General features: G+C 40.5%; 3 protein-coding genes and 1 non-coding gene across 8 annotated transcripts; 2 read left to right on the plus strand and 2 right to left on the minus strand.

The window, feature by feature from the left end:
• The first annotated feature begins 1107 nt into the window (after positions 1 to 1107).
• LOC4341980 (protein APEM9) lies at positions 1108 to 4181 on the plus strand. Its single transcript, XM_015785550.3, has 7 exons — positions 1108 to 1298; positions 1418 to 1571; positions 1964 to 2128; positions 2743 to 2820; positions 2927 to 3206; positions 3383 to 3771; positions 3871 to 4181. The coding sequence occupies exons 2-7, from the start codon at positions 1516 to 1518 to the stop codon at positions 3998 to 4000; spliced, it is 1098 nt and encodes a 365-aa protein (XP_015641036.1). The 5' UTR covers positions 1108 to 1298; positions 1418 to 1515; the 3' UTR covers positions 4001 to 4181.
• Positions 4182 to 4510: 329 nt separating this feature from the next.
• On the plus strand, positions 4511 to 4582 carry TRNAH-GUG (transfer RNA histidin (anticodon GUG)). Its single transcript has one exon. It is a non-coding gene; the product is annotated as a tRNA-His (tRNA).
• Positions 4583 to 5790: 1208 nt separating this feature from the next.
• LOC4341982 (probable serine/threonine-protein kinase PBL17) lies at positions 5791 to 8786 on the minus strand. Its single transcript, XM_015787108.3, has 5 exons — positions 8446 to 8786; positions 7605 to 7921; positions 7189 to 7324; positions 6934 to 7067; positions 5791 to 6384 (listed from the first exon to the last, which is right to left on the minus strand). Exons 1-5 carry the CDS (start codon positions 8516 to 8518, stop codon positions 5836 to 5838), a joined length of 1209 nt encoding a protein of 402 aa, XP_015642594.1. The 5' UTR covers positions 8519 to 8786; the 3' UTR covers positions 5791 to 5835.
• A 1270-nt stretch (positions 8787 to 10056) lies between these two features.
• Positions 10057 to 20827, minus strand: LOC9271614 (disease resistance protein RPM1). Of its 5 annotated transcripts, none has more exons than XM_026026373.2 (3): positions 20702 to 20827; positions 10511 to 13513; positions 10057 to 10405 (listed from the first exon to the last, which is right to left on the minus strand). In XM_026026373.2, exon 2 carries the CDS (start codon positions 13479 to 13481, stop codon positions 10548 to 10550), a length of 2934 nt encoding a protein of 977 aa, XP_025882158.1. In that variant the 5' UTR covers positions 13482 to 13513; positions 20702 to 20827; the 3' UTR covers positions 10057 to 10405; positions 10511 to 10547. The 5 variants fall into 5 exon arrangements, with proteins under 5 accessions (XP_025882158.1, XP_015644519.1, XP_025882159.1 ...); XM_015789033.3 differs by having other exon boundaries at positions 20694 to 20827; XM_026026374.2 differs by having other exon boundaries at positions 10507 to 13513; positions 20694 to 20827.
• Positions 20828 to 26446: the final 5619 nt, after the last annotated feature.

Raw genomic sequence — 26446 nt, forward strand, 5'->3', positions numbered from 1 at the left:
AACAAGAAGTTAAAGTTGTGTTTTCAATACTGTGTCGCTGTCCAAAACAACTTCCTTTACGAGTACGGAGGGAGTATGTATTAAAAGAAATACAATAATCCTCTATTTCTAAATAACTACAACCAACTAACTGCAATTATTGTATACTAAGTAAGTTCGATTGAATTAAGTAAAATATAATTTTGCTGTGGGGTCTCCAGTTTAGACCTGACCAAAGACTTGAAACTTGAATTCTTGAAAGATGTAACGCAAGCATATGTTGCGGTCAAGTTGATGCGCTTAATTTGCCTTTGGCTCTCTACACATTCAAAAAGGGGAATTCAAACGTATTTACAAAGTGTAACATTCTAGATGAATTTGCTGCCTTGTCAAATGTCATGTTAGTCTGATAGTCTCATGCCTTGACTCTGCTGCATCAACTTATTATATTCGAGTGATAACTAATTTGCCTTCTTTTCGAGGACCTAAATGCTAATTTGCTTGCGAACAGAACATGGGCCAGGATATTCCAAAGATATTCGAGGGCTGGAAAACATGGGCCATGCCCAACTTGAGCAAAACGGACAGCCCATAAACCGGGAGTACCTATACATCTTTCGAAAGATTTTTATGATCGTATCACATAGATTTTTAATCTTTAGATTAAAATCCGATATATATAATAAAAGGCAAAAAGCAATTAAGAAACACCATAATGGATACTAAATTACCATATCCTCAAGAAAAAGACCAAATCCAATACAAAATTTAAAATTTACATGCGAAGATTCAAAAATTACAGTGTAACTAACAAAAGTTACAGTGTAAGTTTCATAAATTACACTGTAACTTATAAGAAAAGGCACTGTAAATTTGAGTGAGAAAATCGAGTGAGAGATAAGAAAAAATCTTTCGAGTGAGATATAGCAAAATCGTAAAGGGATATATTCATGGCCGAGAAGACCCAACAAACATGGGCCAGGCCCAAATTGAGCAATGCGGGACAGCCCATAAAGGGTGCTATTTATGGCCCAGAAGGCCCACCAAACATGGGCCAGGCACAACGTGGAACAAACAGGACGGCCCATGAGGGCACTAATAAGGCCCATCCGATCAAGCGGCCCGCCCATCCACTCCGTCTCCACCCAACGGCGGAGGCGACGACCCGATATTCCGATCCGCCGGCGCCGGCGCCGCCAGTCGCCGACTTTATCGGCCGTGCGGCTCACTCCACTCCGGGCGCCGCCGCCGCTGATCGCCGGCTTCATCAAGGATTCCTCCTCTCCTATTGGGAAGCTTCGGGCTCCTCTTTTTTTCCTGTGAGTAGCAAGGGCTCAGCGCGTTTATTATCCACTCCGTTTATTACAATTCCAGTTGCTTTTTTTTATTATTATTATTTCCTCTTCTTCTCAACCACGTCTCCTCCTCTCCGACGCAGCAAGGAGGAGATCCCCTGCGGCGGCGCCGTCGAGCCGGTGGGGGAAGGGAGAGCTTGAGGCGGAGGCGGAGGCAGAGCGTGAGCTCCGAACCACCACCATGGGGACCTCTGCGCAGGAGCCAAATCTCTGGAAGCAAATCGACGACGCCGAGCAGTAAGATCAAATCCTCCCCCACATGGTTCGTAGTCGCATTAGCCTAGGTCTTAAAGTAGTTCATCTTGGTTGCTTGTTTAGTCAGGTAATTGAATCGCGAGTTCGCGACTGCCTCGCTGAATTATGTAGTATAAGACGGTAGCGAATTGAGCTAGGTTTTCAGTTCGCGTAGCGCAAAAGGGCAGGGAATTTAGCCGGATTTGTAGACATGCTTGCCAGGATGAATGCCATGTAAAATACACTGTTCTTATTCTGGAATCTGGATGACTTTAGGAGCAGTCAACCATATACTGTATAATTGTGCTTTACAATTTACGCAAGCATGTAAAGTTCCAAATGGTGAATAAAAGGTTTTAAACTTGTTTACTTAAGTTGACATCCTGATGGCTCAGCTATCTGGTCAGCGGATTGTTCGAGCAGGCCGTATCCACTGCCTTATCTGTATCCAGTCAAGTACATTCGGCTGCCATGGAGAATTCATGCGACCATGATGAGCTTCTGGAAATGCTTGAATTAGCTGGGATGGTACTTGTTCAGGCGCTTAAAGAACTTAAGAGGTAAATCCATTACCTTTCCTCATTTTATTGCTTTTATGCTCTGACCAAATCTAAGGTTCTTATACATTCTGTAATTAGAGAGAATGCTGCCTGGTAAAGCAAATTTAAGTTTTCCATTGCTTCTCTATGATAATACAAGTATAAGTTATTTTTTATGGGCTTCTGATTTTGCCCAAGAAAAAATATCTTCACGAGTAACTGTATATAATCATAATATCTGTCTTGTTTCCTGGTGAAACTTCCTTAATACCCTGATAAAAGGTTAAATGAAATGTACTGCGTACTAATTGTTAGCTGATGTCCCATTAATACGTAATTCATCCAGGTGCCTTAAACCCTTACCTAACTTAGCTTGCCTTTGAAATGATAAAATTGAAAAACAATAGATGTACACATGCAAAAAGAATGATCCCATACTTTCTAATGTCTGGTTCAGGTTTGCTCTGGATTTATATGGATGGATATTGAAAAAATGTGTTTTTGTACTAAACATGCAAACAATCCTTAATACTTGTTGTTATTATCTTCTTTATCCACTGTGTAGAATGTTTCCATAGTTTCTGAAGTCTGGTTTATATTCTGGTGTGTGTAACACATTATGCTAACTGTTCCAGGACATCTGAGATGTTTATCCAGCTCAAGACAATCTACGGTTCAGTGGCATCAATACCATTGAAAATTTTCATTACAGGGTACTTGTTACAGTTACACAGAGGCCCCATGTGTTGTTGGTTTTTCATGGAGTGTTTTCATGCTTCCCCTTCTTTGTATCAATTACTGGTATTTTTCTTCTCGTAGGGCTACGATGCACATGGCAGGAGGATCTGGATCTGATCTTAGACCAATCTTCGATGAATACCTTGCTAAATGGAGATATACTGATGATCAAGTTTATGTTTTAGATGAAGGAAAGAACAGCTCCTCAAATGGGTTGGTTGTTACATCGGTTATGTCACCTGAACAATATTTTGAGGTGGCAGAGTTGTACACGGTAACATTCCTTAGTGTTGTCTCCCATGAGACTGCAACTGCTATCTCATGGACTGAAAAGGCTGAGTTGACTGAACAAGATCGGCAGGTAAGTTTTTGTTGGCGCCTTGTAGTAATAGATACAACTTAGGAGTTTCAGATTTCTATATTGTTTTTTTTCTGAACTTCTATTGCTGCTCTGCCCCTTAAGTTTTGCTCCTGAGGTAGAGATGCACTGTCAATTCTTTTGCATTATTAAGTTGTTTATTATATTTTCCTCTACAGGACCTATTGAGAAAACTTCATGCGTTACAATCTGCAGCTAATAAGAAGTCCACCAATCAGGGTGCAAAACTATCAGAATCAGCAGAAAGAAACCTTTCCACTTCTCAGAATGGCTCAATATCACCAGCACATGAGGATGCTACTAAAAGCTCAGCACCTACGCACAATGGGAATATACAGGGACTTAGAAAGGCTTTGCCGAAATCCATTCAACCTTCTTTTCAACGCGTCACAAATCAATTTGATCCATTGTTCTGGTGGTTTCATTCATTTCGCATAAAATTTGGAAAGGTGCATGTGGTTCTACCAAGTGGTAAAGTGATGTTTCTATTTTCACTGCTGTTCTCGACATTATACATCCTTAGGAGGAAAGGTGCTGCGTTGAAGAGGTATGGATGTCTCACACTTGCAATCGACATTTTCAATCGTAATGTTTTTGTGCCTCTATGACCCAAAAGACTCATTGGGAGTGAATGTGCTTTGAGCAGGACTGCATTCCAACAAATTTCATCTCTGCGACGGGGCTTCCTTGATGCCCTGCAACTCGCCTTCTCCACCCAGATAAATCCACTCGCAGCTGTTCAACAGGTGCCACAAGCCCCGCGTGCTAGCTGGTGATGTAGTGTAATTATTTTACATATTTATGCCGACATCAGACTTGAGATATGAGTGTATGACAAATGTGATACCTGATTTTGTGCCATTGAAAATGTAAGGCAATGGTAAGAGAGCTGCTTAATACTTCCTTGTAAGGATCCAGATTGAGACTAATATATATGTTTTTTTATGACTTCTGGTACCTCCTCTTGGCCTCTTCTATGTTGTCCTAGATGTTAGGCTGACGGGCTCAATTTGGACTAAAAAACCAAGCAAAAACAGTTCAAACTTGTTGTTCAGTGATTCTGTTTGCATTTATAGAGTGAGAAGCGGTTTGCAATAAGTGACATATTCATGGCTGCAAGCGATATGTTTATGTGTAAGCCTGGAGCATATGGTGGATGATTTGCCATGGTAATAATATGAAGTGTGTCAAGCCACAAACTATACTGCCTTCCTAACATAGGTGTAGTAAACCAACAGATATATTTTAAATATTATACTATTTTGTAACACATTTTGTAACACGAAGTGGCTGTAGTTTAGTGGTGAGAATTCCACGTTGTGGCCGTGGAGACCTGGGCTCGAATCCCAGCAGCCACACTATTTTTTTAATTTTTTCTTAACACTTTTTATTTTTTATTTTTACCTTTCAGTCATTAACACTTTTTAATTTTTTTCTTCAGTCATTAGCCAACTAATAAAGCCTTGATTTGATTCATTAGCCACCCTTTGATTCATAAACTTTTTGAAAAATATATTTTGCCTTGATTGGATTCAATCATTAACACTTTTTAATTTTTTTTCAGTCGTTAGCCAACTAATAAAGCCTTGATTTGATTCATTAGCCACCCTTTGATTCATAAACTTTTTGAAAAATATATTTTGCCTTGATTGGATTCATAAACTATTTGTCATTAACCACGCTAATAAATCCTTGATTTATTTTCAGTCATTAGCATTCTTTCTTGATCTTTTTCTTCAGGCATCAGCCACACTAATAAGTTTTCAGTCATTAGTCATGATTATGGTAAATATCGATCGAATGATTTTTACGTGTTCGCTTGACAGATCTAGCTTTGTATGCTATCGCCTCCTGGTTGAGCTGCCCCGTGACAGTTTACTTGAGCATCTTCGTGCTGGCTTCTATTGAAAGAATGGCTGAAAGAATGCTAATGAAAGAAGGTGGCCATCTTCTAGGGCTTGCTTACCTGAGCATCTTCATGCCGGCTTCGACTCACTTGTCCTTTGGTCTCTTGGCAACTGTGGAAGAAACGCAACTGTAGGGGCTTCGACTCACTTGTCCTTTGGTCTCTTGGCAACTGTGGAAGAAACGCAACTGCAGGGTTTACGACTCCGCGCTCTCTTCGGTCTTAGTGGTTCTAAAGTCCATCATCTTAGAGAGTCATATGTGATCGTTAGCTGGCATTGCTACTTTTGGGGATTCCTCGGGAGTGTAGTGTGGCTTTGCTCTCTCCCGCCGATCGGATTTGTGTTTAGCCATCCTAGTAGTTTCTTTCTTCTTCCTTGGTTTTTGTCTTTTTTTCTCTCTTCGCCTGGCATAAGCCGGTCTGACTGATTGCGTTGTGTAACAAAAACTCTTTTCTTTTAGGTAATATATTGACGTGCAATTTTTTTCGCGTTTGTGACTCTTTTCTTCTAATATATTAACGTGCAATTTTTTTTGCGTGTTTGGAAAAAAAGTTCGAATGATTTTGTTGACGCAGTGGCCTCATTAAAATTCGTTCTTTGCTATGCCTAAACCGTGCGTCATGCATAGATAGATCATATATAAAGACCCTATAATAATATTACGTAATCAATGATGAAATTAATTAATTCCCAAACATGTACATCTATACATATAACCGGCCGGCGGTGGCGGTGGCGGCGGCGGCGGCGGCTGCCGGCCGTGCAGCGGCGGCAGCAGCACCGGCGTGGTGGTGGTGGTCGGCGAGGACGGCCTCGAGGACGTGCACGACCCTGCCCATGGTGGGCCTGACCTTGGGGTTCTGGCTGAGGCAGTCGTAGGCGAGGCGCGCCACCCGCTCGACGGCGGCGTCGACGCCGCCGCCGTAGTCCGCCGCCGGCGCCGGCAGCGCCATCCGGCGGTCGACGATCCTCTCCAGCTTCTTGGGCCGGATGAGGATGGGGCGGGCCCAGTCGACGAGGTTGCACTTGCTGCAGCCGGCGGCCGGCGGCTCGAGCGCGCGGCGGCCGACGAGCATCTCGAGCAGGACGACGCCGAAGCCGTAGACGTCGCTCATCGCGGTGAGGTGGCCCGTGGCGACGTACTCCGGCGCCGCGTAGCCGTACGTCCCCATCACCCTCGTCGACACGTGCGTCTTCCCTCCCCGCGGCCCCTCCTTCGCCAGCCCGAAATCCGACAGCTTCGCCTTCATATCCTATTACACCCCCAAATTATTAAGCTAAATTAACATTTGAAAATTCAGATTGTTCTCTCAATTTATAGAAATACTAAAAAAAGGTATTACCGTTTTAACGGAATAGTTGACATCAACCTAGTAACTATATCTATAAGGTATTCATATACGGTACCGATATCAAATCTGGTACTTACGAAGATACCTATACCTACAAACTACAATACCCTACTGATGTCAGCATGCATAAAACTATTCCATCCATTTCAGATTATACATCATTTTGACTTTTCAAACTATTTTAAATTGATCAAGTTTGTAGAAAAAAAATATTTTCAACCCAAAATAAATATATTATGAAAATATATTTAATTATAGATTTAATGAAACTAATTTGGTGTTATAAATATTATTAAATTTGTCTATAAATTTAGCCAAACTTAAAGTACTTTGACTTTAACTAAAATCAAAATAACTTATAATTTCAAACGGATGAAATATTTTGTTGCAATGGTATAGCGTTATGTAGTAACCCTCATGAATTTGTATTTGAGTAAGATAACTACTAACTGTGTCAAGCAAAATGTTGGAGGTCTTGAAGTCGCGGTAGATGATCGGCCGGTCGCCGCCGTGGAGGAAGGCGAGGCCCCTCGCCACGTCCAAGGCGATCTTCATCCGGGTCGTCCATGAGAGGTTGCATGAACCTGGCCGGGATCGTTAACCAGTTTCAACCTTTGCATTGCATGCATATGCTCTTGATCATAGTGATCATTAGCAACATCCTTAGCAAAATAAATTAATGGCGAGAAATTAATTTAAGCTCACGTCGGAAGAGGTGGTTCTCGAGGCTGCCATTGGCCATGTACTCGTAGACCAGCAGCCGGTGATCGTCCTCGCAGCAGTAGCCGATGAGCTCCACCAGATTCGGATGGTTGTACTGCCCCAGGTAGCTCACTTCCGTCTTCATTTGATTAATTTCAATTTTATTTGATTAAATTAGTGCAACATTATAGCAAGTACAATAAACACATATCAAGAAAAAAAGGAAGAAAACGGGCTACAGATTGTAGCCAGTTCCAACACAGACTCCATTATATTTTATGTGTATGAGAGATATGACCGATTAATAATGGTGTAGTATATTTATAATTATTGCATGAATGGACTATTAAAATAGCTATAAATGATTAGCAGCTTGCATGAGCACAAGAATGGCGAGATGATGATGTGTGCACACTGACCAGCCATTCCCTGTCGCCCTGGTGGCCTAAGGGGTTGAGCTGCTTGACGGCGACGACGGCGCCATGGATGAGGCCCTTGTAGACGACGCCGAAGCCGCCCTCGCCGACGATCTGTTCGGGGCTGAAGTCGGCGGTGGCGGCCCTGAGCTGGTCGTAGGTGAACAGCTCGAGGTTGGTCCCGTACGCCGGCATGGTCCGGAACTCCTCCACGTCCTTGGGCACGGCCAGCATCACCGCCGCCGTCTCCGACACCGTCTTCCTCAGCCTCGGCGGCGGCGACGGCGACGGCGGCGCCGACTTGGGCGCAATCGCATCGCCTGCATTCACATACACACATGGCAATAATCAAACAAACGACCCGAGGCACCTATAAATCGGGCGCTCGATCTTTTTTTAAAAAAACGGACGGTGTTTCACTAAGCGGATCGAAATTGTTTCATTAAGTAGATCGGAAATGTTTCGATCGTTTAAAATGCTGAAACATAACCAAATCATCTCATGAGACATTTTGCTACAACGTATGAAACAGCGGTTTTTAAAGCTGTTTCACTATATATAAAAACAATGTTTCAGCAAATAGTGAAATGATGTTTCAATTCACTGCAACATTTGATCTATACATAGTGAAACAACATGAGTATACTTGCTGAAACATTGTTGGTAGAAAAAAAAATGAAACAGATCCCCTTAATAAACCGTTTCTGTAATATATGGGTGATTTGTTGCAACGGCACGTGTGATGGGGACGGCGCGGAAGCGCGGGCATCCGATGCATGCGGTCCGATTTGAAGAATTTTCGCAAACCACCGATTCAGATCATCGGAATGCATGCGTGGCGTACCTCCTCGGCGGCGGGATGAGCGCGCCGCCGCCGCACGTATGTCTCCGCAGCTGGCAATGAACCACCGGTGCATCTTGAAGATGAGGAAAGCCAGCACGCCGGCCGGTTGATTAGTTTCTCACACGCACGTAGTTAATCAATGGAGGTCGTTGGATATAGCAAGAATGTGATGGCGGTGTCCCTCCTCACCGGCGGGTGCGGTGGTGGGGGCGGCCAATGAATGGCAACCTCCGACCACCACACGCCGGGAGGGAAAGGGAAGGGGGGAGAGGAGGAGGAGAGAAGCGGTGGGCAAAAGCGCGCGATGGCAAAACACAAGTCATGGAGGGGATGGAGGTTGAGATGGTGTCAAGAGAGGGAGGCGACGGGAGGAATGGTCGGAGTTGGCGTGGTTGGCTCACCTCGCCCCGCGTTGCTAGCCGCGCGCGCGCATGCATGCAGCCACCCACACTTGCCATCGTCAGTTTTTTCAGGCCGTTCGATCGCAAGCAGAGACAGACAGCTAGGCAGAAAATGCTTCAATCCAGTCGTCCGATCTCTTGAAAAAAAATCGAACCTCTTGCTATGACTTTGCTGCATGCAGCCTTTTTGTCAGATCCTCTCTTTATATACATGTTATATATGCTTCCTTACTGAGCAGTATGCATGAAGGAGAGATGACACGAGATATTTGCATGTACATAATACCCTTTTAGCAAACTTGAAAATGATTTTTCTTTTAGATTACTGTCTTCAACGCAATCATTGCCGCCATGTCATCGTCGTAGGATACCACCTCCGTTGAGCTGTCGTAGCTTATCTCGCCAAAAGTCTACAACGCTACGCCGTCATCACATTGCACACAAACCATCATGCTGCCCCACCATCATTGCTGCAGAATCTCAACTCCACCGAGCCACCGAAGCATATATCACCAGAAAATCGCCGCTGACATGTCCGGGCAGCGAAGGCAGTTGGACGTACTAGTTCCGTACCTTGTTTTTGCTCATGGCGGACTGAGGAGCTCGCATTGGTAGCGAGAGGGCGTGGAGGAGGAAGGGCGAATTAGTTCCGCATCTCCAAAATTTGCAACAACTAGGAAAAACTTGAAGCTAGTCATATAGTCTTTTTCATTTCGGTTATTTGTTTTTCTTTGCATCTTAGTTTTGAGATGTTGAGTGTATGCACTCGTATAATTTTGATTGTGTATATCCAATTATGGATATAGATGCCGGATTTCTATCCATTGTCTAAAAAAAATGTCAAGTTCTGATACAATGGCAAGTTCTGAATGGTAAGACAGCCAGGGAAATTTATTTTTCAGGTTATTCTCGAGTCTTTGACTTCACCACATGTTATTTTTCAGGTTTACGATGGTGCAGGGTTGACCCCATCGGTTTATAGTTGCAGCCTCGCAGTGAAACTCAATTACGACACTATCTACAGTCCAGGGGGCCATTTACGGCCTCAGGGGATTGCAATTGTAAACAAGATTCCAGAGAAGTTTCAGGGAGGTATTTCCAGTTGTGGGGATCATTTACAATCCCAAGCTCATCGCTATATATCCAAAATAGTTTGTGAACGTTGAGTTGTGGGGAGTAACTAACAAGCATCATTCTGAAAAACCATATATATCAACCAGGATTTAAACTTGAATATAAAACTTGGGGCAACCGTAGTAGATTACCAATTGGTCACCATTGCCAATTTTTTTTTAAGAAAAAACACTCACCATTAACACCATGTTTGTGAAAACATACAGCCTTATTGAAACAGCAGTAAACGAGGGCGGGCAGGGATCTCACCATATATGGACGTAGTTCACTGATGACTAAATTTATTTTGAAAGTAGTTCACTCAACTCTGATTTATGAAACGGTAAATATTCAGAACTTGCACAGCAAATATATCTGACGGCCACACCGAACTGATGAAGCTGTGACTAGAAGCTGGCCGGAAATTACAGCACTGAAACAGAAGCCTGGTATGGCGTACACACAAGAAGTAAAAAAGTTTGGTTAGTGACGCTGAGGGTGATGATGAATACTTGAAACATTTTGCAATGGAGGATAGAGGTGGCACCTGCCTGTGGTGAGTGAAGCGAACGGATCGGCGATTATGGCTTAGCTTCCCCCTTGCACGACAGCTCTGGTTGACGAGTGGAAGTGGTGCTGGAACTCTGGAAAATGCACGAGCTTCTTGGTTGCTGGCTTCATGCCGTCATAGAATCCTTGAGGCATTTGAGCCAAATGCACCTCCCGGAGGAAGTTTAGTTCATCAAGCTTCGGCGGCGGGCTGCTGAGTCTTGCACATTTAGCAAAAACAAGCACCTCGAGGTTTGCCATGTTCTTGGTGCCAAACGTGCACTCATTGAGCTTTCCCATCGCGATGATGGACAGCTTCTTCAGTTTGTGGTAGCCATTGGTACAAGTCAACTTCTCCCCTTCGTAGACGTTGTATAACGAGAGGAGGAGAAGCTGCTGAAGGCCTTGCAGAAGCTGTAGTGGATCTTTACCTTCTACTGGCAGTTTGCTGTCCCAGAGGTAGAGGTATGTTATGGATTGAAGCTTTGGTTGTAGACGGTCAAATTTCTGCATACGACCCCCAAGCTTCAGCTTACGGAGATTCTTGTTGACATTTAGATAACTCAAATTGAACCCCCTCTTCTCACCAGCAGCACATGTTATAGTGAGCGATTGTAGGAGGTCCATCTTGTTGATTGCATCAGAGATGCCTTTGCTGCATGAGATTGATGCCTTCTTAACTGATAGCTTCCTAAGGAGCTTGAGGTATAGCAGTTCTTGCTCGAAAGGTACCATGCCTGCCTTTTTTCGTTCAGAAGGCACCTCGTGTGTTGCACCTGACAGCGTCTGCAGATGAAGCAGCGACAGCAGGCCTTCCTTGATGAGCACGGACTGGTCGCGGAAGGAGTTTGCAAGATAGAGATGCCTCATCTCTTTAAATTCAGACACATCGTTCACCTCTGTGATGCCAGTGTCCCTGATATCGAGGCACATCAAGCGGCGGAGGCTCTGCAGAGTTTCAGGGAGATATTCCAGCTGTGTTCCTCGCAGGCCTAGGTAGCGCAGGCAAACGAGGCAGGTGATACTGGAGTGCAAGCGGGTGAGCCGAGTTCCCTGAAGATCCAACGTGCGTAGAAGCTTGTACGTCCGACCAAATGACAGCTCAAGCTTGGGAGGCTCCTTCCTCTCGGTTCTGAAATACAGCAGGGAGCGCAGCCGAATGTCTTTACTCATCGCACTAGACATTTCTTGGACAGCTTCATTGCCGTCTCCATCTCCATGCACAGCGAGTACACGGTAGCGGTGCAACAGTGCTGTCTTTCTGCTGAACAAGCTCGAGCTGGGTCTGGTTCGGGGTGCCGGGTGAGCGGGGTCCCGTGCAAATCTGCAGATTTTCTGTGCCTCACACATTTCCAGAGCCAGGGATCGCATGTGCTCGTTGACCTTGCATTTCAGCACCTCGCCATCCAAGCCTGTTTTCTTCACCACGAGCAGTTTGTAGTCAATGAGTCTTTGTAGCAGGTTCTCTGCCTCTTGCTCTTGGCTCTGAAGTGGGCTGTCGTTCGGTGGGAAGCCTTCTGCCGTCCAGAGGCGCACAAGCTTCCGTGCAGGGATCAATGAATTCTCAGGGATTTCTGATCTCTCTGGAAAAGCCAGGCAGTACAAGAAGCCGAGCCGGATGTCAGCGGGCAGTTGGGCATACTCTGCTGGTATGAGTGGATCACGCTTCTTATCTCCTATTACCAAATCATCAACTTGGTTTTCCTCGATTTCCTTCCATTTATCGACGCGATTAGCACCAAGCAACGCTCCCACGGCCCGTATGTTCCACGGGTTGCCTCTGCATTTCCTCAAGATGCCTTTCAGAGTCTCCACCATTGGCGTCAAGTCATCTCCATCGATGTTATCTGTCTCTGTCTTCCCCTTGAGAGCCTTTTCCAGTTGATCGTATTCTCCTCCTCCTTGCTGCCCATCATTGTTTCTATCGACGGCCACAGGAGCAGGGGTGTCATCAGCATTGCGAAAAGCTACATGCACCAGTAGCTGCTGTTGGTAAGCCAGTTCAAGAGGGCGAATCTCAACCTTGGCATGCAACTCTTCGTACTGTATACGTGTGTTCCTGGTCAGGCACACAATCTTCCCCTCCCATCCTCCTAGGACATGTCGTAAAACATGCAGCGAAGATGTATCGTCGACATCATCCATCACCATCAAGTAGCGATTGCCCACAGTCCGAAAGGTACGCTGGATCTCTTCAATTATCTTCAATTCATCAATGGCATCGGGATACATGGAGTTTGTCTCACGCTCTTCGTGTTTCAGCACAGCCCGCAGCAAGTCACTCAAACATCTAGTTTTTGACATGTCGACCTTGGAACGTATTTTGAAATGATTCCTGACATCGATGTCTTTATACACCTGGTTCATGAGAGTAGTCTTCCCTGAGAGCTGCTCTCCACTGACAAAGATCACTGGAGCAGCATCTCGCAACAATATATTCTTCAATTCTTCAATTTTTTCCATAAATCCAATTGGTACTGTATCTTGTTCTTCACAATGAGAATGTGGGGTGAAAGGAAGGATTGCAGGAAGCCGCTCCATCACTTCTTGATGATAATTTTGCACCTCAGTCGGCATCTCGTTTTTTCGGTCTCTGATGATTTTCACAAGTTTGTCAGTTGACAACATCCCAATAGCCGACTTCATCGCATATAAATGTCCCACATAAACACCACGCATTGCGTACATGGCGATCTGATCTTCCAAGCAAGAGGCGGCCTTCAGGGCATCACTGATCCAGGTGTGCAAGCGCGACGTTTGCCAACTCTGGGCATTGATCCTTCCAGTTCCAGCCAAGAAAAATGAAGCCTTGTTGATGCAATTCTGTAGTTCCTGTAGATCTTGTTTAGCCAAGGTAATCTTGTGTCCTCCTCCTGATCTGATGACCCTAATATCTTCCTTTAGCAAAAGGTACCAGGACAGTTCTACGAGTTTGGGTAATAAGGTAGAAGACGGCAGCAATGCGGCCTCCATGGAGCCCAAACGAATGTATGCCACTCCCTGGACTATTGAAAAAAAAAAGAGAGGCAAAGTTAAATTCCCAGCATGAAATATAATTCATTTTCTTTTGTTGCTCCTAAATATTTCACGTTTTTGTTGTCACCACACATGTAATGAAACAATTATCTTGAAGGGGAAAAAATGACTATAAGCAAATCTGGAAATACAGAAAATAAGTCCTGAAAAGCACCCTAGACACATAGTTTCATATGTGTGTGCTGTAATTTTATTAGTGACATTACTATGAAATGATCATAATTCTGTTAAACAGATTTTCTTATATGCATAAAACCTGTCAAGTATCGCTACAGCTCACCTACATTGTTTACACAGACAAAGTAAGGGACACAAAGTAGGCATATATGTTCAACATGGAAAAGTAGTTTTGTTTTTCTAAGCACCTGAATTTATGTCCACAGGTTAGGGATGCATTTGTGCAGAGCTAGTGTAATTCCCTTTATTGATTGTTTAATTATATAAATGCATATAGAGGAATTTCCTATTAAGCCATTGGAAGTTGAATTCTTGTATGCCACTGATGATCATGTGTCATGTGAACTTGGACCCACCATGCATAGAGACTAAAATTTGGTGGCATATATCCTTTATAAATTACTAGCTGAATGCCCTTGCATTGCAACAGGACATTGAAAGTAACTATCATATATTATAAATCCCAAAAAGCGAAAAGTCAATCCAACGGAAAGCTCCAATAACTCCTTTTCTTTTTTTTTAAAGATCAATACCAAGTTAGCTACGGTTTAATTTACTAATTTCAGACATTGGCGAGATTGGTTAGCTGATATCAACACTAACAAGTGTGATTAGTAAAGTGTGACTCAATCATTTTCTTTGAAAGGAAAACAGTAGCTCTTCTATGCATTAAGGATAGAAAAAAAGTTTGCAATATTCTCCAAATTAAGTTTCGCTGGTTCTTTGAAGTGTGATTCAATCATTCAATGGGGATACCGATTGGAGAAAATTGAAGGCAATTGTTTTTTTTTTGGGGGGAATTGAAGGCAATTGTTGATGGTCTACGACAGTGTGAAGCCTCTTGAAATCATGATTGGAAGGCCACACAAATAGCCGAAACCTTAGGCACAAAATACTGATCTTACAGTGAGAGAAGAAAAGAATGAGTTCACCATCATTTTCTGAAACAAAGATCATAGCAATTCAAATAAGACAGTTTTAATCTTATCTACTGCCACAAAACCATGCTATAAGTCAAGTAGCCAACTAAAGTTAGAAAAAATGTTCGTCTCAAAGCTGGTAGCCAATAAAAGCAGGACACCACAGTGGAAGTTCATTTCAACGCATGTAACAGAATTAGGTCCACGAAATAAAAAATAAACACACCATATATCTTCTACAGAAGGTATATACCGCAAAAGAAATAAGAATAAAAACCACACATAGGCTAGCGCTAAAGCACGGCCATACAAAGAGAGTGAATAAAGAACTACCTGAAATCCCCCGTTCTACAGTTGAGAAAATATACAGGGGGAAAAGCATAGCAAGCAACCCATTCCAGAGAAGGAATTCATGACACTAATCTAGTAATTTACTCAGGATGACAGGCCACACGCATATTTCGTCTACCTGACTGATTTGCATACTGTGTAAATGGCAAATATAGTCGAAACAGGAACACAGCTACCCTTCTATGCGAGCTAAGAAAATTAGTTAAATGGGGGGCATAACATAAAGCAGCTTGCCGTATGCACTGAATTAGTCACACTGAGCGTATTTGATCGATTCACATTCTCATTAGTCACTATCCGTAAATCCCTGCATTCCTCTGAAGCGGACAAACTCTCTCAAGCAGAAAAACTTGGCATAAACGAGTTATGAGTGAACTAGTGTTGCCTATGAGGACTCCTGGATGGCGTCAAAATCCAACAGGCTCTGACGAGCACCCATGAAACCCTCTGATTGAACCCCCCCCCCCCCAACCCCTAAAATCCTCACATAGATCCTACTTGCCGCCACGAAATGCTTAATCCGTCGCAGGTCGGCGCCGAGCTTGATGGTCGGGTTGGTCATCTGGGGAACTCGGAGTCAATGGTGATGCAAGTGAAAAATCGAAATCCACAGGGGGATAGAAAGTTGGAAGGTCGGGGTAAGGTAGAAGCTGGGGGGCGCGTACCATGTGGTTGTCGACGAAGGCGGACGGCGGCGGTTTACTTGACTCCATTGCTCGCCGGCGGCGGCGGGCATGCCGGCGTGATGGAGGCTACTTCAGCGAATGACAGTTTTGCCCCTGTCTGGGGAACGGGGAGTGTACAGTGGCAATTCCAATTATACCTTTTTTAAAAAAATCAAAAAAAATATCTTCTTTTTTCCCCTCCTTCCTCTCTCCCTCTTCTCTTCCTCCTTCCTCATCGCCACCCTTAGGGCGCTTCATCATTATCGTCAATATGGCGGGGCGGAGTTCGACGGACAACCGACGACTCTAGATCTAGAGGGCGGCCGACGAGTGCACACTCAAGCCGGCAGCCATCGCTTGCAAGCTAAGGTGATCATTGTGCAGTGCAGTGCACGCCCCATTACAGTTCAATCTCACTACCTCACTGGCGTCCAGGGGCGTCAACGTGCATGGAGACGACCAACAAGAAGAAGATCGATGTCGTCTTCAATTGCCTTAAATCGAGTAGGCACCAAGCACACTGGGCGGCATGATCGTGTCGGAGGATAAGAAGCTGGAGAGGATGTGCTCGTGGCCGTGGAGGTAAGCTACTCGGCAACTGCTTAACCATCGATGCCACCATCTCCTCCATCTTCGATGGTTTTGCGTGCGGTGGTGGCAAGGAGGAGCTTGAGCTCCACAGTGATTGGAGGAGTACATCCTGACAAAGCAATGAATCGCAAGATCGATCTAGGATCACTACGACGCTGTGGTGCATGGGATACGGTATAGCGATTGAAGTGTGGAATTAATCTCGTCAATCCCTTTTTCTTGTGGATTGGATTAATTGAACAAGCTACTCCATATAACGGAACGTGATCCTCGTGAATTCTTCTATGAGGGGATGAGAAAAACGTTAACCCTGTTAGCTTAAATGGCATGGGAACAGAAAGGCATTTCCATGGAGGATAATCCCATATTTCCGTTAATTGCAGTCTACTTCATCCCATGATCCCATCTCAAACTAAACGCATGGATGAGATCTAATCCTAAAACGTTTCAGTTCCATCCTACTTGTTGCAGCAACTAAAACTACCTTACTACTACTTCCGCTTCACCGAGGTATTGACTTTTCTTTCTTTCTTTTTTTTCAAAATCAAATTATTTAAGTTTGTGTAACTTTATAGGTAAACATAGTATTATTTTCAAAAGAACAAATGTTGGATTCAATCATACTAATTTTATATTAGAAATATTACTACTATTTTTATAAATTTGATTATACTTAAATAAGTTTAACTTTAAAAAAAAAGTTATGTGAAAACGAGAAAATAGTACTTACAAACTATTTGCTATAATATTTACTTTGAGGATGGAGCGACTCTCGTAGCGTAATTTTAAGGAGCGGAGCGATAGCTCCACTAAGGATATTGAAATTGTTTAATTCACGAGTCACAACACACTATAGTAGGCCTCTTCTTGTCAAAGCTGCTTGCCTTTGGTGAGCTCGGCAACGATGACTTTTGTGAGGTCTCAATAGTTGCTTTCTTTTCCTTTTCTATATAGGTTTTTGCCGGTTTCCCGTTTAATTAACCGTGCTTGTTCGGTTTTTGGGCCCGATTTCCCTTATTAACTGGGCCAATTCTTTTCTTCTATAAATTTCGGCATGAGAAACTCCTACTATCTGTTCCTTAAAGAAAACAAGAGTGAATAAGTTGTCCTAGTATAAAACAATTTCTGTGCAGAGAACAAGAAACATTGAATGTTGCTGCCTCTCTCTGCTCCCGTTCACACGAGAAATGCTTAATCTCTCTCCTCTTTCAACTAGTAAACCTTATTAAGGGATGTACTTGATGAGGGTATTTCTGACTTTTATTACTAATTTTGAATTGGGAATCTAGGGATCGTGTTTTATAGGGGCAGAGGGAGTATGGCATTGAGGGCTTGTTTAGATGCCGGTTAAAATTTTCGCCCTATTACATCGAATGTTTGGACACATGTATGGATTATTAAATATAAATAAAAAAATACCTAATTACACAGATTGCGTGTAAATTGCAAGACAAATCTTAAGCCTAATTGCTCCATGATTTGACAATGTGGTGTTACAGTAAATATTTGCTAATGACGGATCAATAAGGCTTAATAAATTCGTCTCGCAGTTTACAGACGAATTCTATAATTTGTTTTGTTATTAGTTTACGTTTAATACTTTAAATATGTGTATGTATACATAAAAAAAAATTAGCCAAACAACTAAACATGGCCTATATTAAGTAGTGTTTGGATCCAGAGACTTAACTTTAGTCTCTTTATTTAGACACTAATTATTTAGACACTAATTTAGAGTATTAAATATAGACTACTTACAAAACTAATTATATAAATGAAAGCTATTTCACGAGACAAATTTGTTAAGCCTAATTAGTCTATAATTAGATAATGTTTACTGTAGCATCACATAGGCTAATCATCGATTAATAACTGAGCATTAGCCTATGTGATGCTACAGTAAACATTCTCTAATTATATATTAATTAGGCTTAACAAATTTGTCTCGCAAAATAGCTTTCATTTATATAACTAGCATGATGGCCCGCGCAGATTACGCGGCTAGCATCATTATATTTTCTCTCAAATAATAGCATATATATTTTCTCATTATATTATTCAAATATATTAAAATGACAATATAATTTTAAATTTTGCAATAACTTTACAAAACTACTAATGTGTAATATTTATATTGTATTTTATATACGTGTTAGTTATTAATTATTTTTAATATCAAATTTTAGTTATTTGTAAATTATATATATTCCTATATGGACTCTAGACTCGTCTTTTAATATTTCTATTTTTTAATTCCGAATTTTTTGTAAATTGTATTTTTATATAGACTCTATGCTCTTCTTTCAATATTATTTATATTTATTTCTGAATTTTTATTATTTCTAATTGTATTTCTATGTGGACTCTAAACTCATCTTTCAATATTCTTTAATTTTAAATTTTGAATTTCAGTTACTTCTAAATTGTATTCCTATATTGACTTTAAACTCTTCTTCCCACGTTTTTCTTAATTTCTAATTTTATTTATTTATAAATTGTATTTTTATACGGACTCTAAACTCTACTTTTAATTTTATTATGTTTATTCCAAATTTTAGTTAGTTTTAAATTCCTATATGGACTCTATACTCTACTTCTAATATTCCTTATTTTTTAATTCCAAATTTCTATTTTATTTTCTTAATTGTATTTCTATATAGACTCTATCCTCTACTTCTAATATTCCTTATTTTTAATTACGAATTTAAGTTATTTCATAATTGTATTTCTACGACTCTATACTCTACTTCTAATATTCCTTATTTTTAATTTCGAATTTCAGTTATTTCCTAATTGTATTTCTACGTGGACTCTATTCTCTAATTCTAATATTCCTTATTTTTAATTCCGAATTTCAGTTATTTCCTAATTGTATTTCTATATGGACTCTAGTCTCCTCTTCAAATATTTCTTATTTTTTAATTCCGAATTTCAGTTATTTCTTAATTGTATTTCTATATGGACTCTAGTCTCCTCTTCAAATATTCCTTATTTTTTAATTCCGAATTTCAACTATTTCTAAATTGTATTTCTATATGGACTCTAGTCTCCTCTTCTAATATTTCTTATTTTCTAATTCCGAATTTCAGCTATTTCTAAATTGTATTTCTATATGGACTCTGCTTTTTCTTTTTCTTCGATTAATGTGAGAATTTCTAGGCCATGAGAGCGAACGTGGAGACTCCTTTTTTCTATTCCTTTAATAATATAATAGATTAGTTTTGTAAGTAGTCTATATTTAATACTCTAAATTAGTGTTTAAACACAGAGACTAAAGTTAAGTCCCTGGATCCAAACACTACCTTAGTCGAGGAACAGCTTGCCACTGGATAAAGAAAAAGACCCAAACTCGTCAACTTCAACAAACACTGTACCATCAGACATGTGACAGGTCAGCAATAATCATCTCAAAACAAGGGACAAGCAGTAAACAAGTGTGACAACATGTGACACACGGACACACGGTATACAATGCATTGCTTCTTTTCTTTATAGCAATTGTGGTCATCAAGCATGTGTTTCACCATACTTCGTTAAGAGTAATTAATGGTGTTAAAATTTAGGGACAATTGCTTATTTATCCTATTTTAAAGTCCAACTATCAATTTAACCTTGTTTTTCAGATTTACTTATTTAACACGTTAAAACTTTTCACCTATTAGATCTAAACACAGCCTGAATAAAATTTTCGGTCTCTGCCCTTGTTAGGTGAACTCATTTTAACCCCGACAAATCTAGCAAATGTCAAAAATGCCCCCTCGTCTTCTTCCCCCGACCCGAATTCTCTCCTCACTGATTATCTCCTCCTTCTCCACTGGCCAGCCAGCATCTGCTAGCTTCGGCTCTGCTCCAGTTCTGCCCTAATCTGCTTAACGCCACTCCTCTACTCCTCGACCCTGCTCGCCATCACAGCATCACTGCAGGTTGCATAGGAAAGCCAAACGCGGATCTGCACTGCAAGCTAAGCTAGGAGCTCACACCCATCTAAATTAAAGATGGAGCAAGCTAGCTAGCTCGTCATTACTAATCGTTTCATATTTTCTTTCAAAAAAAACTAATCGTTTCATATTGCACATCTGGTCTGGAGAAGACGATTGAGCTAGCTAGCTGTTGAGTATTACTAATCGTTGCATATTTTACTTCAGCGGATGTTACTTAAGCGAGAGTAAATCAATAGCTAGCTAGCTCAATCATTTCTTCAAACCAGATGTGTAATATGAAACGACTAGTTTTTTTTGGAAGAAAATATGAAACGATTAGTAAGATTGGCCTCGTACCTGATCGTTAGTCGATAAATGGCTAGCTCTGTTTTTAGCTCCAACCGAGGTCAAACTTTCAGACTTGGAGTGTCAATTTGTCGATTGACGTTTCATGCATGCGAAGATCAAAAAGAACAGAAAATGCAACTAATTAACCAACCAGTTGTTTGAGCATCGGGAACGCACCTGCTTACTTGTTATTCGCCGCTGTTGCAGGCATCAACCGGCACGAGCCAAGGAGGAATGGCGTTTCTCCCTAGCTTCTACTGGAGTACATAGCCTTCGTAATGGAGTAGTCCTACCTTATTAGATAGAGCTATGTATCTTCTGTACGTAGCATCAAAGTTAACACGGACGTCTCCCCACACCCTCCACGGCAGTTGACTTCGAATAAAGAGTAGGCACATGCATGTTGCCGATCCATAGTTTGTACTACTACATCTGATTTCAAATAATTAATTAATTAATTATATGATTGAGTAAATTTTACAAAACCACACATATTTAAATATGTATATCACAAAACTACATGGTTAGTATCAAATTTATCATACAACTACATATTTAAAGTATCGTACCACAAAACTATAAATTTAGTGATGAATATATCAAAGAACCGTATATTTTAGAGTTTATATCCATAACATATTAAGATTACAAAAGTTATAGTTTTGTGATAAAACCGATGTTAAATCTGTAATTTTTTATACGATACCTTGAATCTCTTAAGAGGTCCGTTTGCAAAAATAAATTTTCGCAGGCCGTTGCCAACAATCTCACCCCACAGTTGTCATTTTCACAGGCGGCCATTTAGCTCCAAGAGACCTACCCGCTTGAAAAAAAGAATGACAGTGTTTGGAAAAAAAAATATTTTTCTAGTAGTGCATCCTCTCTCTATGCTTGGGCACTCCCACGAGCCCTTGTCTTATATTGTTGTCTAGTAAGTTATTTGCCATAACACCACTAGTTATTAACAATATATTATGTGAGAGATGAAAGTACTGTAATACTGAGGATAATAATAAGTGAAATTTCCGGAAGATTTCGGTCCTATCACACCCCCCCCCCTCCCCCGGGCATGATATTATTTTGACCAATATTTTAAATTTTGTTGTGAATTTTGCTCAGATATAATCAATTTTTGTTCAAAATTTCACTATATCTACACCCTCTAATACAAACGCCGAAAACAAAAGATTGAACAGTGGTGCTATGTGTGCTCCTTGGGTACCAAACGCAAATCATTTTAGCATTCTCAAGTCTTAAATAAATGTCAATTTATTTTATAACTTCCAGGCACTTGTCTCTCTTTTCTTTCATGTATGTTCTTGTCAAAGTGCATTGATAACCCTTGTCACGAATACATGAGTCATCCTTTTTCAACACTCATTTATTTAAAAGGAAACATCAACGTTGTTTTTTGCTCTAATTTATTTTTCATACATAAGCCCAAATTATTTAAAGTCATATATACTCTAGTATCCCAAAATATAAGAACTGTCGGCGTGTTTAAAATTTATCTCAAAATATAAAATATACCTCATTTATTTTTGGGACGAAGAGACCACATTAATTTTAGACAAATCATATGACATACATACTTCTTCTAAAAGACTCTAGTGGCGGTTCTAGTGGCGATGGTGAGTCTGTCTCTGTCACAACCACCCTGTTATGTGGGGGGTCATTACATCAGTACGGACATACATAAGTGGCCTACTTACTCTATATGTAATATGTGTAAGACTCCACTTTTTTTTACCCTGATTAAAGTGAAAAACTCAGAAACATTTTGGTTTTACTTTTGATTTTAAATTGGTTATATTGCATAATTTATTGTTAGAAAGTATTTCACGGTCACATGAAAAATGCATTTAAGGAATTAAGGGTTAATGTCTTACTTTGGGAACTACAATTCTAACTTCCTCAGTGTGTTTCTTTTCTTTTTATAAGATGGAAAATTTTTGTTTCAATCAAGTAGAAGCAAACATTTTTTTTTCAAAAAGCGGCCTCTTGAAAAAAAATTAACTCATGTATTTGGCTCCTTTTTAAGAAGTTGCAAACTATAGTTGGTCGTCCAAACAAATGTTGGTGGGGTGAAGTACTACTACTCTCCATTAGAGCAGGTTCAAAGTTCAATAGTGTCGTCGGCCGTCGGCTGCCTCCATCTATCTTTGCAGCTAGCACTGGAACCAACCTATACAATAGACTAGCTGTTATGTTGATCACATATCACTAATCAAATAATTAATTCTATACACACTTGTATCAATATACCGGATCCAAACTGAACTCAATTCTTGTGGCCACTTGAACCAGTCGAATGAGAAAGCGGAAGAGGAAAACCACAAACTAACATAAGATCCAACGGGCTTTTCATGGGACCCACAAAGTGTGTTTTTAATTGCTAACAACGGCAGCATGCATCGTAAGACGTGCTACCGCCCGACGATAGATCAATCGCCTGCTTGCTTCTCTTTCCTTACTTCTCTCTAAGGGCAAGTACAATAACTTGAAATTATCGGCTAATAGTAAGCTTACGTTGGATTTTATACCTATGTGGCGGAGAGAGAGTACCAAGAGAGAAAAACATCGTCGATTAATCTGTCGACGATCATGCACGGGCACCAATGCACCTAGCGCTGGCTTGGAGCCTTCCTATCGACAGCACCATCGACGGAACAAGAAATTAGCATGAATAATCTTCCCTGATTGGCTTGGAGGGAAGAGAAAAGCTGGGAAGGAGTGAGAGAGAAGTAATTAAATAATTATTGATATGTGTGCTGCAATAAATGTGAGGAGACAACTATTATATTTATTATAATAAAGATTAGAGTAAGCTGTACATGCTCTTAGTCAAGGGACAGCTTGTCATTGGATAAAGAAAAAGACCCAAACTCGGGTATTTGTTGAAGTCATGAGACATGTGACAGCTCACCAATAATCATCTCAAAACAAGGGACAAGCAATAAAACAAGTGTGACAAACTGACAATATGCATGTGACACACGGACACACGGTATACAATGCATTGCTTCTTTTCTTTAATGTCCTCAAGCATGTGCATCACCATATTTCGTTAAGAGTAGTTAATGGTGTTAAAATTTAAATATGTCGTTACATATTTACCCTCAATCTTTTTTAAGGCTTTCGATTCTACCTATATATGTTTTGACATGAATTTTGCCCCTGTTAAAACATCAATTTTACTCATTCCATTTAGTAAATAAGGACAAGCATAAGCTTGACATGAATTTTAACACTAATAAATACTCCTTCCGTTTCTAAATATTCGATAACGTTAACTTTTTACCATATATTTGATTGTTCGTCTTATTCAAAAACTTTTGTGAAATATATAAAACTATATGTATACATATAATTATATTTAACAATGAATCAAATAATAGAAAAATTAATAATTACTTAAATTTTTTGAATAAGATGAACCGTCAAACATATTTAAAAAAGTCAACGGCATCAAATATTTAGAAACGGAGGGAGTACTCTTAACAAAAATGAGAATAATTATAAGCTTCAGTTAAAGAATTAAGGGGAAAATTATAATTGAGTTTGAAAACAGGGTAAGAACGCAGATGCACCCTTTTATAGAGATAGTAGCAACGATCCCTAATTTGTACCCTTCTGAATCTCCAAATATTAACCACAGCATAAACTATCAACCCACATCAATGCAACTGGGACTGCAGCACAAATAGGCCCATCACCCAGCCACCCTCCTCACGCCGTGCAACCACACGATAGAATCGCTCGCCTTAGACACATCGCGCGCAAGTGCACCACTAACACGCGAGAGCCCATCACGCACGGCGACACCACCCTGCACGCACAAACCCCATACCCATACGGCGAAGAACGAACTTGCTACTCCAAGGATATGAATACGAGCCGGCTATGTTCTTTACCACATCACAGAGTGCATTCTTCTATCTGATTGTGCTAATTTATGTGCCACCTTATTTGTATCCTCTGCTGAATTGACATAGTCTTACCTCCGGTCACAAACATATTAAGTGAATTGATACTACTCCCTTCGTACCAAAATATACTAGCAACGTGTCCTCATTCAAATTCTTAGTACTAGCTGGTATCTAATTTACTACTCCCTCCATCCAAAAAAAAAAACAATCCTGGGTTTAAATCTGAACACGGTTTGAATCTGGACACACATTATATCCAGATTCAAACCTAGGATTGGGTTTTTTTTGGACGAAGGGAGTACAGAGTAATACTACTAGGGCTGTGTTTAGTTGGATCCAAAGTTTGTATTTTGGTTGAGATTAGAGATGATGTGACTGAAAAATTATGTGTGTATGACAGATTGATGTGATGGAAAAGGACTGAAGTTTGGATCCAAACTTTAGATCAAAACACAGCCTAGTACTAGTACAACAGAATGAGTATATCACATGAATTAGTTGGAGTGAGTATGTCACATGAATTAATTGCATTGATAGCACCGCACAATTAGATTCTTAACCAATTCATTCATATGGGCACGTTGATCCACCCATTCCACAGCAAGCCCTGGTCCCTCTCTGCATCCCATCAACCAATTCTGGGTGTTCCATCCAGTTGGAATTTGTTCACGGTGATCACTGAGAAGGTGAAATTAAACAGGGGACATATTCTAATACTATGAATCTGGACATATATCTATCCAGATTAATTGTATAGAACGTGTCACATCTAATCCTAGATTCGTTTTTTTCGGGACGAAGGGAGTACAAAACAAGCCATTAGTGTTGGTTCCCCAACCGACACACATGTGTTCTCCCCGAGAAAAAGGACGGGTTGATAAATTGACAAGGTTCATCGAGCTGATGCTTTGAGTTATCCTCAATATTTATATCCATGGCACCGAATCCCCACCCACATTTACACACCAGGGAATAAAAACACAATAATTTCCATATCCACAAATCAAAGATAAGAACAACCACATCACAGATAAGAACATACTATTTACATTCACTAGGTGAAACCCCGCGCATTGCCGCTGGAATTTAGTATAATAACAATAAAAAATAACGTGTAAGATAGCTAGATAATATCAGATTAAGTAAATTAATGTGGTTTATGATAATTTAAATTTAAATAGTATGTAGAATGATGATTCAAACGTAAAAAGTAAGGTGGTATGACTTTATAGAAGAAGAAAAGTAGGCAGATAGTTTGGACCGTAGATTAATCATCTAAATGCTAAAAACAATTGATGTGATATGACTTAATTAGAGGAAAAAAAGAGAAAGATAATTTGGACCATAGATTAATCATTTAAGCACTAACTAAGTGAGGATGAACTATATAAGTATATAGGATATCATAAAACATAATAGGATATACATTGAAATATTATGTGAATTATGTTGGATGATAATTTAACATGTTTGTATTTGAAAAGCTCTTAAATTATAAAAACTATAAAGATATATCATGTTTGCATGATGTTTAAATGTGATGATTGTTAGTGGATAATGATGTGGCATCTTGTTAATTAGTGGATGATGATGTGGCATCTTTGCATGTTAAGCTTAAGGAGTTAGTGGGGGATAACTTTATAGTAAGATAGGATTCAATTATTCAACAAACACCATCGATAACACCAAAACCACATCATGCATCAAAAAAACCTTTGCTATATTACACATTCAACAGAAAAAAAATATAACAAAACCGGACTCACATTACACTATGGGATTACTTTTCTCTGCTTAAGGGTGATAAACAGTAATTAGCATGGTGTTAGAAACTTTTATCGGCGTCATTAGAACCTGGTAAATATATAGTAGCTCCGCCCCTGATATCGAGATACCATTTATAATACCTACTTCCTCTCGTCCCAAAATACTCCCTCCATTTCACAATATAAGTCATTCTAGCATATCCTATATTCATATTAATATTAATGAATCTAGATA

The sequence above is a fragment of the Oryza sativa genome, chromosome 6, assembly GCF_034140825.1.
Source record: "Oryza sativa Japonica Group chromosome 6, ASM3414082v1".
NCBI classification, from domain to species: Eukaryota; Viridiplantae; Streptophyta; class Magnoliopsida; order Poales; family Poaceae; genus Oryza; species Oryza sativa.

Coding starts and splice junctions, on each gene's coding strand:
- LOC4341980 (XM_015785550.3), top strand. CDS start 1,516: ATGGGGACCTCTGCGCAGGAGCCAAATCTCTGGAAGCAAATCGACGAC. Junction 1,572..1,963: donor CAAATCGACGACGCCGAGCA/GTAAGATCAAAT, acceptor CTGATGGCTCAG/CTATCTGGTCAGCGGATTGT. Junction 2,129..2,742: donor GCGCTTAAAGAACTTAAGAG/GTAAATCCATTA, acceptor TAACTGTTCCAG/GACATCTGAGATGTTTATCC.
- LOC4341982 (XM_015787108.3), bottom strand. CDS start 8,518: ATGCACCGGTGGTTCATTGCCAGCTGCGGAGACATACGTGCGGCGGCG. Junction 7,922..8,445: donor CTCATCCCGCCGCCGAGGAG/GTACGCCACGCA, acceptor ATGTGAATGCAG/GCGATGCGATTGCGCCCAAG. Junction 6,385..6,933: donor CCAACATTTTGCTTGACACA/GTTAGTAGTTAT, acceptor GGGGTGTAATAG/GATATGAAGGCGAAGCTGTC.
- LOC9271614 (XM_026026373.2), bottom strand. CDS start 13,481: ATGGAGGCCGCATTGCTGCCGTCTTCTACCTTATTACCCAAACTCGTA.